Source organism: Lontra canadensis, unplaced genomic scaffold, assembly GCF_010015895.1.
Source record: "Lontra canadensis isolate GAN:19392208 unplaced genomic scaffold, GSC_riverotter_1.0 scaffold107, whole genome shotgun sequence".
NCBI lineage: Eukaryota > Metazoa > Chordata > Mammalia > Carnivora > Mustelidae > Lontra > Lontra canadensis.
Genome location: NW_022631101.1, coordinates 4,107,840 through 4,123,828, shown reverse-complemented (window position 1 = coordinate 4,123,828; position 15,989 = coordinate 4,107,840). Strand labels below are relative to the sequence as shown.

General features: G+C 47.8%; 1 protein-coding gene across 1 annotated transcript; it reads left to right on the top strand.

Moving 5' to 3' along the window:
• Nucleotides 1-205: 205 nt before the first annotated feature.
• Nucleotides 206-15,776, top strand: LOC116856012 (orphan sodium- and chloride-dependent neurotransmitter transporter NTT5-like). Its single transcript, XM_032839174.1, has 12 exons — nt 206-219; nt 5,797-6,106; nt 6,270-6,427; nt 6,534-6,660; nt 6,812-6,990; nt 7,889-7,999; nt 8,219-8,460; nt 13,480-13,666; nt 14,038-14,239; nt 14,354-14,513; nt 14,960-15,125; nt 15,340-15,776. The coding sequence occupies exons 2-12, from the start codon at nt 5,887-5,889 to the stop codon at nt 15,769-15,771; spliced, it is 2,184 nt and encodes a 727-aa protein (XP_032695065.1). The 5' UTR covers nt 206-219; nt 5,797-5,886; the 3' UTR covers nt 15,772-15,776.
• The last annotated feature ends 213 nt before the right edge of the window (nt 15,777-15,989 follow it).

Below are 15,989 nucleotides of genomic sequence, written 5' to 3'. Positions count from 1 at the left end.
CCGAGACCATGACCTGAGCTGAAGGCAGAGGCTTAACCCACTGAGCCACCCAGGCGCCCCTAATATTTTTAAAATTTCTAATATATGGCTTTGGTTGCATCCCATTTTTAAAAGTTTGTTTATTTATTTTTAGCAATCTCTACACCCAGGGTAGGCCCCAGATCAAGAGTTGCTCACTCCATCCACTGAGCCACCGAGGTACCCGCCCCCCATGTTTTGGTATGTAGTATTTTCATTATCATCCTGTTCAAAATATTTTCTGATGTCCATTATAATAAATTCTTTAACCATTGGTTATTTTAAAATGTGGTTTTTAATATCCAAACATAGGAACTTTGTTTTGTTTTGTTTTAGGATTTTACTTATTTATTTGACAGAGAGATCATAAGTAGGCAGAAAGGCAGGCAGAGAGAGAGAGGAGGAAGCAGTCTCCCCACTGAGCAGAGAGCCCAATGCGGGACTCGATCCCAGGATCCTGGGATCATGACCCAAACCGAAGGCAGAGGCTTAGCCCACTGAGCCACCCAGGCACCCACAAACAAAGGAACTTTAAAACTAATTTTTGCTGTAAATTTCTAGCTTAATTACATGTGGTCAGAAGTGTACTCTGTGCAACTGTGATTCTTTGAAATTGTTGAGACTTGTTTTATAGAGAATATGGTTGATTTTTTTGTAATTGTTTAGCATATTCTTTTTTTTAAGATTTTATTTATTTGAGAGAGAGCACAAGCAGGAGCGAGGGGTAGTGGGAGAGGGAGAAGCAGACTCCCCGCTGAGCAGGAAAACCTAATGCAGGGCTTGATCCCAGGACCCAGGATCACGACCTGAGCTGGAGGCAGCACTTAACCAGCTGAGCCTTGTAGGTGCCCATGTTCAGCCTGTTCTTAAAAATACATATTCTGCAGCTACTGAATATAGTTATGTGTGTGTGTGTGTGTGCATATCCATATACATTCATTAGGTCAAATGTACTAATTAAGTTGTTCAGATCTTCCATATCCTAAATGAATTTTTACTTTTTATGTGTTATGCCTAAGAAAAGTAGATTCTATCAAATTCCTACATTTTGAGGTCATATTAGGAGAAGCATAACATTTGAGAATTCATGTCTTCCCAGCAAATGGAACTTTTTATCATTGTTAAATTTCCCTCTTTATGTCTGGAAAGTTTACCTTAAATATTAAATACATGTTGATATATTTATAAATATTAAGTATATGTGAACATTAATAGTATAATTTAATGTGTAAAAACTATATATTAATATATTAGTAAAGCTATACAAGCTTTCTTTTGGGTAGAGTTTTTATGAAGTACTATTTTCCATGTTCTTTACTTTTAACTATTCCAAAATCTTACATTTTATTTTTTTTAAGATTTTATTTACTATTTATTTGACAGAGAGAGATCACTAGTAGGCAGAGAGGCAGGCAGAGAGAGAGGGGGAAGCAGGCTCCCCGCTGAGCAGAGAGCCCGATGCGGGGCTCGATCCCAGGACCCTGGGATCATGACCTGAGCCAAAGGCAGAGGCTTAACCCACTGATCCACCCAGGTGCCCCCAAATCTTACATTTTAGATGTCTCTTGTAAACAGCATTTAGTCTTACTTTGGTTTTTTATTGAGTCTGAAAACTCATCTTTTAATTGGAGCATTCAGTCCATTTACATTTAACACAAATCCTGATATGTTTAGGTTTAAATCTACCATTTAATGAGGTATTTTGTACCTGTCATATATAATCTATATTATTTTTTCTTCTCTTGAATTCTTCGTGCATTCCTTGTTTTTATTAGTCTATTTTTTTCTTTCCTATATCTTAGAAATTATACTTTTTGGTTATTTATTTTAAAGATTTTATTTATTGGCTTTACAGAGAGATCACAAGTAGGCAGAGAGGCAGGCAGAGAGGGGGGGGAGCAGGCTCCCCGCTGAGCAGAGAGCCCAATGTGGGGTCCAATCCAAGGACCCTGAGATCATGACCTGAGCTGAAGGCAGCAGCTTAACCCACTGAGCCACCCAGGTGCCCCAACATTTTTGTTATTCTTTTAAGGATTCCCCTAGATAATAATTATGCATACATTTTATCAGATAGTGTTTATTGGTACTGTAAGCGAACCAAATGAGAGTTTGTCCACCTGATGTTAAATAAGCCAATAAAAACTGGCACCAAGAATTTACTGGTGTGGTGCCACCCAGGAGAACCAGGAGCTAATGGTGAAAAGTCCCAAACTCCCCAATAGCTTGCAAGCAGGTTTTTCTTTTTAGTTAACATATAATGTATTGCTTTTTTCAGGGGTACAAGTCTGTAATTCATCTTGCACAATTCACAGCACTCACCATAGCACATACCCTCCCCAATGTCCATCACCCAGCCACCCCATCCCTCTAAACCCCTCCCCTCCAGGAACCCTCAGTTTGTTCCTAAAATTAAGAGTCTCGTATGGTTTGTCTCCCTCTCTGGTTTTGTCTTGTTTCCATTTTCCCTCCCTTCTCCTATGGTCCTGTCTTGTTTCTCAAATGCCTCATATCAGTGAGATCATATGATAATTATCTTTTTCTGATTCGCTTATTTCACTTAGCATAATGGCCTCTAGTTCCATCCATTTTGTTGCAAATGGTAAGATTTTGGGGGTTTTGATGGCTGCATAGTATTCCATTGTGTATATATACCACATCTTCTTTATCCATTCATCTGTTGATGAATATCTAGGTTCTTTCCATAGTTTGGCTATTGTGGACATTGCTGCTATAAACACTGGGGTCCATGTGCCCCTTTAGATCACTACATTTGTATCTGTAGGGTAAATTCTCGGTAATGCAGTGGCTGGGTCATAGGGTAGCTCTATTTTCAACTTTCTGAGGAACCTCCATCCTGCTTTCCAGAGTGGCTGCAACAGGTGGCATTCCCACCAACAGTGTAGGAGGGTTCCCTTTTCTCTGCATCCTCACCAGCATCTGTCGATTCCTGACTTGTTAATTTTAGCCATTCTGACTGGTGTGAGGTGGGATCTCACTGTGGTTTTGATTTGTATTTCCCTGATGCTGAGTGATGTTGAGCACTTTCCATGTGTCTGTTGGCCATTTGGCTGTCATCTTTGCAGAAATATCTGTTCATGTCTTCTGCCCATTTCTTAATTGGATTATTCTTTGGGTGTTGAGTTTGGTAAGTTCTTTATAGATTTCAGATACTAGGCCTTTATCTGATGTCATTGCAAGCAAGGGTTTTTAAAGGATGAAAATTCGGGGTCTTGGATCATGATGATTAATTAAGGATTGGGTCAGCTCTATTCCCTTTCTTTTTTTTTTTTTTTTTAAGATTTTATCTATTGGGGCACCTGGTTGGCTCAGTGAGTTAAAGCCTCTGCCTTTGGCTCAGGTCATGATCGCAGGGTCCTGGGATCAAGCCCCACATCGGGCTCTCTGCTCAGCGGGGAGCCTGTTTCCCCCTCTCTCTGACTGCCTCTCTGCCTGCTTGTGATCTCTGCCTGTCAAATAAATAAAATCTTTAAAAAATATATTTTATCTATTTATTTGACAGATTGAGGGAGAGCACAAATAGGCAGAGCAGGAGGGAGAGGGAGAAGCAGGCTTTTTGCTGAGCAGGGAGCCTGATGTGGGGCTCAATCCCAGGACCCCAGGGATCATGACATGAGCTGAAGGCAGATGTTTAACCGACTGAGCCACCCGGACGCCCTTCTATTCCCTTCCTTGACTATCCGGTCCCTTCTGGCATGTTCCTGTCTGGTTTCAGTGTAGCTGTTGTGGCGCGTTTGCTCTGCTTTAGGGCCCCGGAACTGGAAACCACTCTGGGCAGACTGCATTAGTGACGTCATCTCTAGAGTACAAAGACAGAAGTTCTACATCCTGTGGTTACTGCTAAGCTGCAAATTATTGTATTTTCTTGCAAACACCACCTGTGAGATTTGTTATCTCTGGCAGAACAGCATCCCACAGACTTTTCAAGAGATAACTTGATGGTATATCCTGAGACAATTTTACAAGTTCCTTCAACAGTAGCTAAGGGCCCTGTGACTCTGGTCAGAAGCCCCTCAGAGCCCTATGTCTGGATTGTGGGGTCAGTGGGGGCTTGCATCCCCACTTGCAGTACTTTTATCCTCTTCTTGGAAAACACAAAGTACTTATAATTCTATTCCATTTGCCACCCTCTGAATCTTTGATGTCATGTAATTCTTATTCTTTAGTTAATTAAAACCAAGTAAGATGTTACTGTTTGTGTTCCTGTGCAGTCTCCATTTTATCCACAGACTTAGGTTTTCATTACTGTCAATTCCTTTCTGCACGTCTAACCTTCCATCTAGGATAATGTCCCCTCTTACAGAGGAATCCACTGTAGTATTTCCTGTGCCACAGGGCTTCTGATGACAAAACTCTGTCTTTATTGCATCTTCATTTTTAGGACCCATGAATTTGCAGCCAATGGCTCTGTTGTTTTTGACAATGGTCTGATGCACAAATTGTTCCACAATGTGATGCAATTAAATTCAGTCTACTTTCTAGGAGTAGTGTTTGAACTCAACGTTTGAGGTTTGTTCTGACCCCAGAAGGGATCTTCTTACCTGTCTCTTTTCTTAGTTCCGTCTCGTATGTAACCATTTACCTTATGTCTTCATGAAGTTACAAGCCTCCTCTCAATTGCTACCACCAAAACCTCCGCTGATTTTGAGCGTGCCCTTAGCCCTTGGGCTTCAACTTCCTCAGACTCTGCTTCAAATGAAGTTAGTTCTTCTGGGAAACATTTCTGGCCTCATGTGTTCCGAAGACCTGTCTCTCTCCCATGGACAAGGTCTTCCGAGCTGGATTGGAACAGTGGCTTGCTTCTTTCTGAGTACTTTTAGAGAAGGATGCCATGTGGAGTGTTAATCTCTGGTCTGATGACTTGCCCCTCTTACCATATAACCTCCACCTCCCCAATGAGCCGGGGTCAGGGGAGACCAAGGCCCCCATATTCCCAGTTATGTCATGCCAGAAATGAGGGCAGAGTAGAAGGGCGCTCCTGACTTTTACTTGTACCACACTTGCCTGAAATTTAGTGTTTGCAGCACGTCGCCAAAAAGAAACGCGAAATGCTGGTGTTCTGCCCTTTCTGGAAAAATGCCGTAGCCTCTGAGTGTGATCTGGGGAGAGGGGGAACCCTGTGGAGTTTCCATAGCACTAGGCCAGGAGGGAGGAAAGTGGGAGCAGGCTGTGGGCCCAATGCCACTGACTCTTCTTAGTGAGTTTTACCAGATTTTCTTGAATAAATGTTTCTTCATTGGCTGCATGCCCTTAGGACAATTTCCAAAGACCTTAAATGTTTCTTTCTTGGCCATGGTCACAGAGGCATGGTTCCACAGAAATTTTATGCTGTCTTTCCTGAAATGGAACCCCAAGGAAGCTTTTGAATTCTACCAATCCTCTAGACCCCACCTTAGATCTACTGAATCAGTCTGGAAGCGTGAGGCTGGCAGATGGAAAGGCAGGAGTCTGTGTGTTTTGAGGTTTTGTGGTTATGATAGGTTTGAGAACTGCTGGCCCAGAGCCCTGTGTGCATTAGCTGGGCCAAATAGACCAGAAAGAGAAAGGAGAGGAACCTGAGTGCTGGAATGTCCTCCTGATTGGTGCTCACACTGTAACAGTTATTAAATATTTTGCAATTCATCTATTTGTTAGATGAGGGGGAAAAAGACGAACCTGAGTCTCAGAGATGAAGTTATTTGTTCAACCAGTGAAAAGGACCAAGAATTAAATTCTGTCCCTTTGTTTGCTCTAAAACCCTGCTGTCCTGAACTTTTACAGGCTGGTCTCTGAGACAAAGACCTTAAAGTCTGTTCTTCTTGGTGACCCCAAGATTCCCTCAGGAGTTGGCGGGCCTGTAAGAAGAAAGTTATGGGGTCCATTGAAGTCTCAGAAGAAAAGACTTACACACAACCCAGAAATTCCTCATTACCATCCTGGAAGCTCACAGCCAGGGAGATTCTGGCCACCAAGACCCAAAACTACTTTGCTCAGACTAAACGAACCAAGAACATCTTGATGCAGGTGGCCTTCTCCATTGGGCTGGGCAGCGTATGGCGCTTCCCCTACCTGTGTCATCGGAATGGAGGAGGTGAGGCCAGGGGCCCAGATCCTGAGTTTCGGGAAGGAGTGTTAAGGCTTGGAGCCCAGACTCCTGGGTCCTGGGTGGAGGGTGGAGAGAGTTCTAGGGGATGAAGAGTTGGGGGGCCGGGACTCCTGGCTGCCTGATCACAGCTCCTGGCTCCCTCCTTCAGGCAACTTTATCCTGATGTACTTCTTCATGCTCTGCTTGTTCGGGATTCCCCTCTTATACATGGAGATGATCATGGGGCATTGGCTGCGTGTGGACAACATCCGGGTCTGGAAGCAGCTCGTCCCCTGGCTGGGCGGCATAGGATATGCTAGCATATTGGTGAATGAAGGGCCCAGCCAAGAGGCGTTCCCACTCATCCCTTGTGGTGTCCAGCTCCCCCGTCTCTGTCCATCCTGTCCCTCAGGCCCACCGTGTCCACCCCTAGGTGTGCATCTTGGTAAGCTTGTATCACAGTGTCATCATCACCTGGAGCATTTCCTACCTGGGCAACTCCTTCGATAACTCCCTGCCCTGGAACCAGTGCCCACTGGTGAAGACCATCAATGTCACTGGTGAGGAGAGGGAGAGGAAAGGCCGGCAGGGCCACGGGAGGCAAGGGCACCAGGGAGCAAGAGATGCGGAATGAGAGCCCAAAGGGAGGGAGCGAAGAGCAGGGCCAAGACACTGAGTGAGGCAGTGCCTAAGCGCCTGCGTGCTCCCCAGACCTCTCTTGCCTCCGGACGGTGTCCCACCAGTACTTCTGGTACCGCAGCACCCTGAGTGCCTCAGGCCATATTGAAGAAGGGGTCGAGACCCTCGTCCTGCAGCTCACCCTGGGCATCTTTGCAGCCTGGTGCGTCCTCTTCTTAATCATAATCACAGGGCTAAAGACTTCAGTGCTGGTGAGCCACCCTGACCGCGGACTCCTCTACCCCTTCACGTTTGTAAATCCAAGTATCGGGCTTCCTGCCCTGACGCCAGGCAACTCCTTCCTGTTGACCCCCCTTCTCTAATCCCCATGACCCTCCCCCACTCCTAGAGGACTGGCTCCACCATCCAGGGCCTGAGGAAGGTGCCATACTCTCCCCAGGCTGTGGCAGCCACCAGTTGTCTCACAAAGAACTACTTCCCTCCGGCCCGTGGCCAGAATGGGACTTTGTACTGACCCAGCTCGCTCCTCACCATCCCACACCCCCAAGGCATAGCAGTGGGCACCTTCCAGAGCAGACCGCAGCCTCTCCCCGTGAGCCTTGCATCCTGCACCTGCCTGCGCGTTGACAGCGCCTGTTAATCCCTGAAAGAGCTGATTGCCACCGGCTCCTGTCCAGAATTTCCCATTTATTTTCTTCCAATCCATACTTCCAGCCCGTGCCCCTGGCACCTGCATCATATTCTCCTTACGTGGAAAATTCATTTCAGTGTGTGAAAATCTCTGCTCAGCTGGGGTTCCTCCCGCATCACCTACGATGCTGTTTCATGCGGCCCTAACTCAGGCACAGACCAGAAACCCAGGCCAACAAGTGAATGACGTCCAGCCGCCCCACCAATCAAAACCATTTTTACTTGGGATCTCATCCCTCACTTCGGAGCAGCTCATTGGCGGATGTTCCCCCCAACAACACTGTTGTCTCCCTAGAATAATCCTCCTACAGCTCCCTCCTGTTCCACCAGACCACCTTAAGCCAGCTCATGCCCATCTCTCCTCCTGCTGACCTGTGTTCCCTGTTAGTGCTTGCCTCTGAACCGCCCCCATCCCCGCTTCTCCTGACTTCCGGTTTCTGTCCTGACCCACCTGGCCAGATCCTGGTTTTCACGGTGTTCCTTCCCTGCATCCTCCTCCTCTGCTTCCTCATCCAAAGTCTCTTCTTGGAGGGTGCCATTGCCAGCCTCAGACATATGGTGACCACAGAGGTAAGGCTGGGGTCTCCAAACCCTGTCCCTCCCCCAGCTCCCCAGTCCCTCAGTGACTCTCCTTCTCCGACATCTTCTTTTCTGCCCCCAGCCTGTTCCTCATCCCCCTGCTCTTTACCCCAGCTCATCCCTCTTCCAGTTCACCAGTGGGTCCACTCTGAAGCTCAACCCCAAACCTCTCTCTCTCTCTCTCTCTCTCTCTCTCATCCCCATCCACAGCTCTCAGCCTGGGCCTCGCTGGACCTGTGGCGTCAGGCAGGAGGCCATGTGCTCTATTCCCTGGGCCTGGGCATGGGCACCACCATCAACTTCTCCTCCTACAAGGCTGGAGAAGACAACTATATCCAGGTGGCCTCCTTGATGGCCCTGGTCAATCTGGGGACCTCATTGCTGGTCACATCCATCATCTTTATTGTGCTGGGGTTCTGGGCCACCACCAGTGGCCCCACCTGTGTTGAAAAGTGAGTAATTACAGCCTTGTAGGTCCAATAGGGGGTCTCCTTCCCTTAGCGATCCCCCAGCTTCGTGGGCCTTCAGACTCAGACCTCTCCAATAATAATGATAACAACAACAATCATAATAGTTGTAATAATAACATATTCTCAGAGAAAACTGGCAAATTATAATATTCCAATAGCCAGCACTTTATAGGTAAGAAAACAGTCCCAGAGACAAGACTGTCCGAAGGCTTCCATAAATTGCAAGTGGAGTAAAGAAGATTTCAAAATCAATTATTTAACTCACAAAGGAGGTTGTTACAGAATTCTGAGCCACAATCAGTGGTTACTGGCCTAAGCTGCATGTTGGACTCATTTGGGGAGCCTTAGAAAACACTTACACACCTGAGTCTCACTTCCAGAGATTCTGATTTACTTGATCTGGGGTACATTCAGGCACCGGGATTTTTTAAAAATCTCCAACGTGGAGTTTCTCTTCCAGTTAGGATGTTGAAGGCTGCAAAAGTCCATGCTTCCTTGATACAGCAATGTTAAAAATGGGGGGAAAAAAACACACCCTAATACTTTCCTGTAACATTACTGAAGAGCAGTGGACACAAAGGAGCTTTAATGAACTAAATACTGGAGAGTGATGAGTTCATCATAAGTGAGCAAAGAGCCATGAATGCCTTTATACCTGGGGGTAAACGCCTGACCTGGGGGCACATGGCTGGAGGCACAGGCCTGTCATGGATGGAGAGACTTTGCACAGATAAGAAACCAGGCAAGCATTTTATCACAGGATGCGCTTTCAGTAGTTCTTGGAATCACAATGAGCCCCCAACAAATAAATTGCTCGACCCAATAGTTTTCCTTTCTATATCTAGGAATTGTTTTGGAGAAGTGGCAAAAGTGGCAACAGAGACAGGGCTAGCAAGCAAATGAGCTATCCATGGTCTCATGGTGCTCAGATCTGTGGGCCCACTGGAGCTGAATGCATAGATAAACCAAAAAACATCCACAGCTAACAATCCAGCCCACTCTAATCCAAATAATGATAACATCAAAGAAATTAGTCCTCGCCAGGAGGAGGGGGTCATGCAGAAAGTTGGAGGGATGGCTCGAGGGCAAAGTGAGACCTCCTTGATACCATTTGAAGGCAGAGAAAAAACTCAACTAATTAAAACTGCCCCCCCCAGCTCGCCTCAGTACTTAGAAAACTCAAAATAAATAGCCCTCATCTAGCTGCCTCCTGGAATAAAAGGCTTAAATGTATTGAGACTACACAAAATAAAACAAATAACATGTTGTTCTCTACGCAGTGTCCAACATGGAATTAAAAACCCTCAAGACATTCCAAAAGCCAGGAAAATACAATCCATCGCCAAGAGAAAAAAGAAGACCCAAAGACCATCCAGACATTAGAATCAGCAGACAAGAACATTAAAACAGCCATTATAAATATGTTAAGGAATTTAAGAGAAAAGATGAATACAATGGACGCCATGGAGATATTTTAGGGAAGATACAGAAAATCTAGAAAAGGACCACATGGAAATTCTAGAAGTCAAAAGTAGATGAAGACAAGGTTTCGCTGGATGTATTTAGTTTAGATTGGAACCAGCAGAATAAAGGATCAGTTAATTTGAGGACTGGGTTAATAGAAGTTCTACAAAGTAAAGGACAGAAAGGACAAGAAGAATGAGAAAAACTGAAGAAAAACCCCAGTGACCTAGAGGACTAATAGATGTATAATTGGAGTTGCAGGAAGCAAGGAGAGGAGAGAGAATTAGGGCAGGAAATCTTTAGCTTTATTTGTAACGGCCACAACTCCAGGCAACCCAAATGTCTGTCGGGAGATGAGCAGATAACAAACCTTAGTACATTCATTCAACAAATGGAGTACTATCTACACATACAAATGAACTGTGGATGCACACACCGACATAGATGAATGGATGAATGTCAGACATTATACTGAATGTAACAAGCCAGACAGAAAAGAGTACACACTGTATAAACCTCTATGAAATCTAGGAGTAGGCAAAATGAATGTGCAATGATGGAAATCCGTAGTGGCCTCTGGAATGGAGCGAATGCCCTGGAAAGGGGCCCAAAGGAATTCTGTGGAGTGATGGAAATACTCTATATCTCGATTGGGTGACTTGTCAATACTCACTGAAGTGAATATGTAATATTTGTGCTTTTTATTTTCTCTGATATAGCTCGATAAGAAATGAGTTGGTTTTTTAACAAGCTTCTGGTTGGTTCCAATGAGAACTGTTACCTCCTCAGGCAGCACTGTCCAGTAGAACTCTTTGTGGTGCCAGAAACTTCCTATACCTGCACTATCCAGTGTCGTAGACACCAGCCACAAGTAGCCAGAGCACTTGAAATGTGGTGAACATGGCCAAAAAATGCAAATGTGACCAAAGACCTGAATTTTTCAATTTATATCATTTTTTTAAAAGATTTTATTTATTTGACAGAGATCACAAGTAGGCAGAGAGGCAGGCAGGGGGGCGGGGAAGCAGGCTCCCTGCTGAGCAGAGAGCCCGATGCGGGGCTCGATCCCAGGACCCTGGGATCATGACCTGAGCCGAAAGCAGAGGCTTTAACCCACTGAGCCACCCAGGTGCCCCAATTTATATCATTTTTTAAATTTTTATCTATCCATTTGAGAGAGACCACACACTGGGGAGAGGGGCAGAGGAAGAAGCAGACTCCCTGCCACGCAGGGAGCCTGATGCAGTGGTCAGTCCCCAGACCCTGGGATCATGACCTGAGCTGACAGCAGATGCTTAACTGGTGAGCCACCAAGGTGCCCTCATTTTTATCATCTTTATTAGCTTTAGTTGACATGGCCATATGTGCCTAGTGGCTATCGTGTTAGTGCGGCCCTAGAAGAACTGCCACATGAGCCCCTCGCCCTTCATTATATAGAACTTGTCAAACTGCAGTGGGTATTATGAATTAGTATTAGATCAGTCAGTAAGTCTGGGATGAACCCAAGATTCTGCATTTCTTTTTTTTTTTTTTTTGAAGATTTTTTAAATTGATTTGACAGAGAGAGACACAGAGAGAAGGAACACAGGCAGAGGGAATGAGAGAGGGAGAAGCAGGCTTCCTGCTGAGCAGGGAGCCCAATGTGGGGCTCGATCCCAGGACCCTGGGATCATGACCTGAGCCAAAGGCAGCCACTTAATGACTGAGCCACCCAGGCGCCCCAAGATCCTGCATTTCTAACAAGTTCCCAGGTGATGCTGCCCCTCCACGGAGCTTCTACTTAGAGTAGCAAGGCTATAGGTTACTCTCTCTTTAGGTAAGGAAGGGTGGAGTTTCTCTTTATTAGTGTTTTCTAATCAGGAGAACAGAGGACAGCTGAGGATCTGTTAGCATTTCCTTCAATTAAGCACAGTATTTATGGCCCCGTGATCCCCATTCCCAAGTGGGGGAAGGGACTTCCTTCTAGAGAAGTCCTTACACAAGCCCTGCTAATGGGTGGTTACTGTGGCACTTTGTCATCTCAGGGAGCGGGGTCATTATTTGGGGAATAGAGTATAAAATGTGGGTTGCAAATGCAGCAGAGGGCAGCAGTCAGGAACAACAAACCAGACATATACTCAGCAATATAGAGATGTTGCCAGAAAAACTGAGGGAAGAAAAGTAAGAAACAGAAAACCAAAACACAGTGACACTCAAGTGATGACACACAAAACATACATTTTGGGGGGCTCAGGCAGGTGAGCATCTGCCTTCGGCTCAGGTCATGAGCCCGGGGTCCTGGGATAGAGTCCCGCATCAGGCTCCCTGCTCAGCGGGGAACCTGCTTCTCTGTCCGCCGCGCCCCCTCCTTGTGTTCTCTCTCTCTCTCTGTGTCATATAAATAAAATCTTTTTTTTTTTAAAAACCCATATATTGGGGCACCTGGGTGGCTCAGTGGGTTAAAGCCTCTGCCTTCGGCTTGGGTCATGAGCCTGGGGTCCTGGGATCGAGCCCTGCATCGGGCTCTCTGCTCAGCGGGGAGCCTGCTTCCTCCTCTCTCTCTGCCTCTCTGCCTGCTTGTGATCTCTGTGTGTCAAATAAATAAATAAAATCTTATTTTTTTAAAGGAAATAAATCTACACTCACACCCATCGGAAGAAAGCCACATGTTGTTTAAAATAAAAACCCATATATTTCTTTTTTTACAAAGAAATATCCATATTTAATGTTTTTAGTCAAACACATGAGAGTAGCTGAAAGCATGAAAGAAAGAGTGAAATTCAGACTTCGAGGGAAAAGTTTAAACAGACTTTTCTCTGCTGGTTAAGGAGAACGATTGTGAGTGGGTTTGATTATCGCAACACTCCAAACCTGAGGTCCAAAAAGAGAGATTCAGAGTGTATTCCTTCCTAGGGCTGTCATCACAAAGTCGCACAGACTGCGTGGCCAAAACCAAAATCTGTCCTCTCGCAGCTCTGAGGCAGAAGTCTGAGATCAACGTATTGGCAGAGTTGGTTCTTTCTGAGGACGATGGTGGAGACTCTGTCCTGTGCCTCTTCTGGTGCTTTGCGGGCAGTCTGGTGTTCCTTAGCTTGTAGGTGTCTGCCTTCTTCCGCACGTGGCTTCTCCCTGTGTGTTTGTGCCCGACTTTCCCCCTTTTTATAAATGCACCAGTCATATTGGATCCGGGGCCACCCAGGATGATCTCATCTTCAATCACCTCTGTAACAACCTATTTCCAAGTAATTTCACATTTTCAGATAGTGGTGGTGGGGGTGGGGCGGCGTTAGGACTTGAACATAAGAATGTAGCCGGGGCAGGGGAACAGTTTCCAACCCGTAACACTGAGGAATCTTAGCTACTGCAGAAGGGGCTTCTGTCCCTTAGGGGGACAACCAGGGCGGTTCACCCCATGACCATGTGGTGAGTTTCCAGACCCTTGTTAACCAGCTGCGCTCACCTCGGGCCGCTCGCTTCCTCTCCAGTCCCCAGCTGGTTTGCACCGGGGGGCGGGGGGCAGCCTGGTCACCATCTTTCCTGGCCTCTGCTGCTTTTCAGGAGCGTCTCAAAGCTGATGAAACTGATAAAAAGGGGTGTCCTGCCTCAGGATGCCAAGCCCCCGGAGGACATCCTGCTCCTGCCCCCCCTGGACTACCTGGAGTGGATCAGCCACCTCCCTCGGCACCTCCAGAACCAGATCATCCGCTTCTCCCCATCCTGCAGCATCAAGATGCAGAAGGGAAAGGTGTGTTTGCAGGGGCAGGAGGGTACTTCCCGACGTGTCCTTCCCCAGTGCCCTCTGGGGGCCACCCCACGCATCGCCGGAGGCAGGCAACAGAGTCATGTCTCCACCATCACTGCGTATGTACCAGGGTCTTTGCTAAGTGGTCACTTGACTTTAATTCTCACATCAACCCTAGGATCCCAGTCTGTTAGGGGAGGAGACTGAGGCCCTGGGAGGTAAAGCTCACACAGCCCACCAGACACTCAGCATTCTGCCATCCGCTCACCCATCTAGGCGTCTTTCCTCCGCCCGACACAGACATTGCTAATCGATCACTGCACCATTCCCCCCATCCAGACCCACCACTGCCTGAGAGCCCTTCTCCCCCACAGTTCATGGAGGGCCCCGGCCTGGCATTTGCAGCCTTCTCCCAAGCCGTCTCTTTGTTCCCTGGTGCCTCTTTCTGGGCCATCCTCTTCTTCTTGACCCTGGTCATCACAGGGCTGAACACCTTGGTAAGGATCTTGGAAAGCATTACTTATCCCCTCCAGAACTCCATCTCCATCTTCAGGAGGTATCCCAAGCTGCTATCAGGTATATGGATTCTCACCCTTTTCCCCAGGCCATCCCAATCTCCTGGGCTCATTTTGACCCCTCGCCCACCCCTGCACACAGACCTCAGTGTGGCCAAACCTGCCTTTGCCACAGTGTTTGTCTGCTTGGGAGGTTTTTTGGGCAGCCTCATCTTCACCAGTCATGCTGGCAGCTACGTAATGTCCTTGTTTGATGATTGCCTGGTCCCGCTGACGCTCATCATCATTGTGGCCTTCCAGAATGTGGCCCTGGCCTGGATCTATGGAGCTAGGAGGTGATGTCCAAGTCCTGGGGTCTACCCAGCCAGGGCCCATCCCAGGTCTCTGAGGATGGGGCGCGGGGGGGCATGGTCTGCTCTCTCTGTCCCATAGCAAGGCGGGGTCTAGCTAATAGCATGGGGTGCAGGAGGGAGTGATCTGAGGGCAACCACGTGGGTGCTGACATAAAGAGTAGCCAGAAAGCAGGAGACTCAATTTCCCCTACCATGGGCCACATGGGATAGTCTGAAGGCAGAGGGCCGGAGCCCGGCACTTGGGTCAGGGGGCTCCCATGAGGAGACCAGATCCAGGGCCCAGCCTCAGGGAGGGCCCAGCAGGACTTGGTAGCCCCTGAGTTGAGAACTGGTGAGAGAACCAGAGGTCTGGCAGACCCAGAGCTCTAGGCCCTGGTGGCCAGAGGAGGGCTCCTTCTAGACATCTGTGCCCATTGCCCCCACCCCAGGGTCAGGGAAGAAATATTTGGTGATCTGGGCCGCCTGCTGTGGCCCTTCCTCACTGTCCTGTGGTGCTATGTGACCCTGCCTGGGCTGCTGGCCCTGACCACCATCAGCCTCATGCGGCTCTACCAGACGGAACCCCCCTACTACATTGCCTGGAACAGCAGTATGGTGAGATCCCCCTCCCTGGCCTCCTGCTCCCATTCTGGGCACCCCTCCTCTGATCTCCCACTCCATAGGGTCCTAGGTCTGGGCTCCTTCCGTGCCCAAGGACCCTTTAGCCAGCTTCCCAGCCCCTAGGGAACCTGATCTCCAGCGTCACATGGGTTGAAATCCCCTAACAGCCCCCTCCTCCTCCACCTTGCTCCCTTCTCTCTGCCTGCAGAGCCAGGAGGTGAAACAGCCCTACCTGCAGGGCACCCTGAGCTGGGTCACCTTCCTCAGCATCCTCGCCTTCCTGCCGATCCCCATCTACCCGCTTCAACACTGGTGGTACCTCCAGGACCACATTGCTTCTGACCCCTTTGAAAAGCTACAGTCCAAAAAGATACCCTTGGTGCCCCCCAAGCCCTGGCCTAAGCACGGCATGAAGTCCCAGGAGGGAAACAAAGACCGCTCCTCCAAGAGGCACAGCCTGTCCTTGAGCTCTTCCTGGTTCAGCCTGCCTGTCATGAACTCGCTGACGTCCACACTGTCCACGAGGAGTTTCAGCCTTCCGGTCTCAAGGCAGGTGAGCCCGGCCTTAACACCCATAGACAACAGTGACCAGCACGTGAAGACCAAAGACGAAAACCAGCGCGGGAACTCTGTTCGGTAACTGGTGGCGCCGCCCCTCTTTCCAAGGCAGCGAATCTGTCCAACAACTGGCGGCATGAGCGCCCATTTTACTATAGAAATAATTGGTTCTGTCGGAAAGGAGGGGGAGGCGTAGATGGGAATCGTACCCATCAACCGCTCATTTGGCCTTGGGAAGAAATGGACAGCTCAGGAGCTCTTTCCTCTCCTGGAATAATACCAGTTCTGCTAAGTGGAACA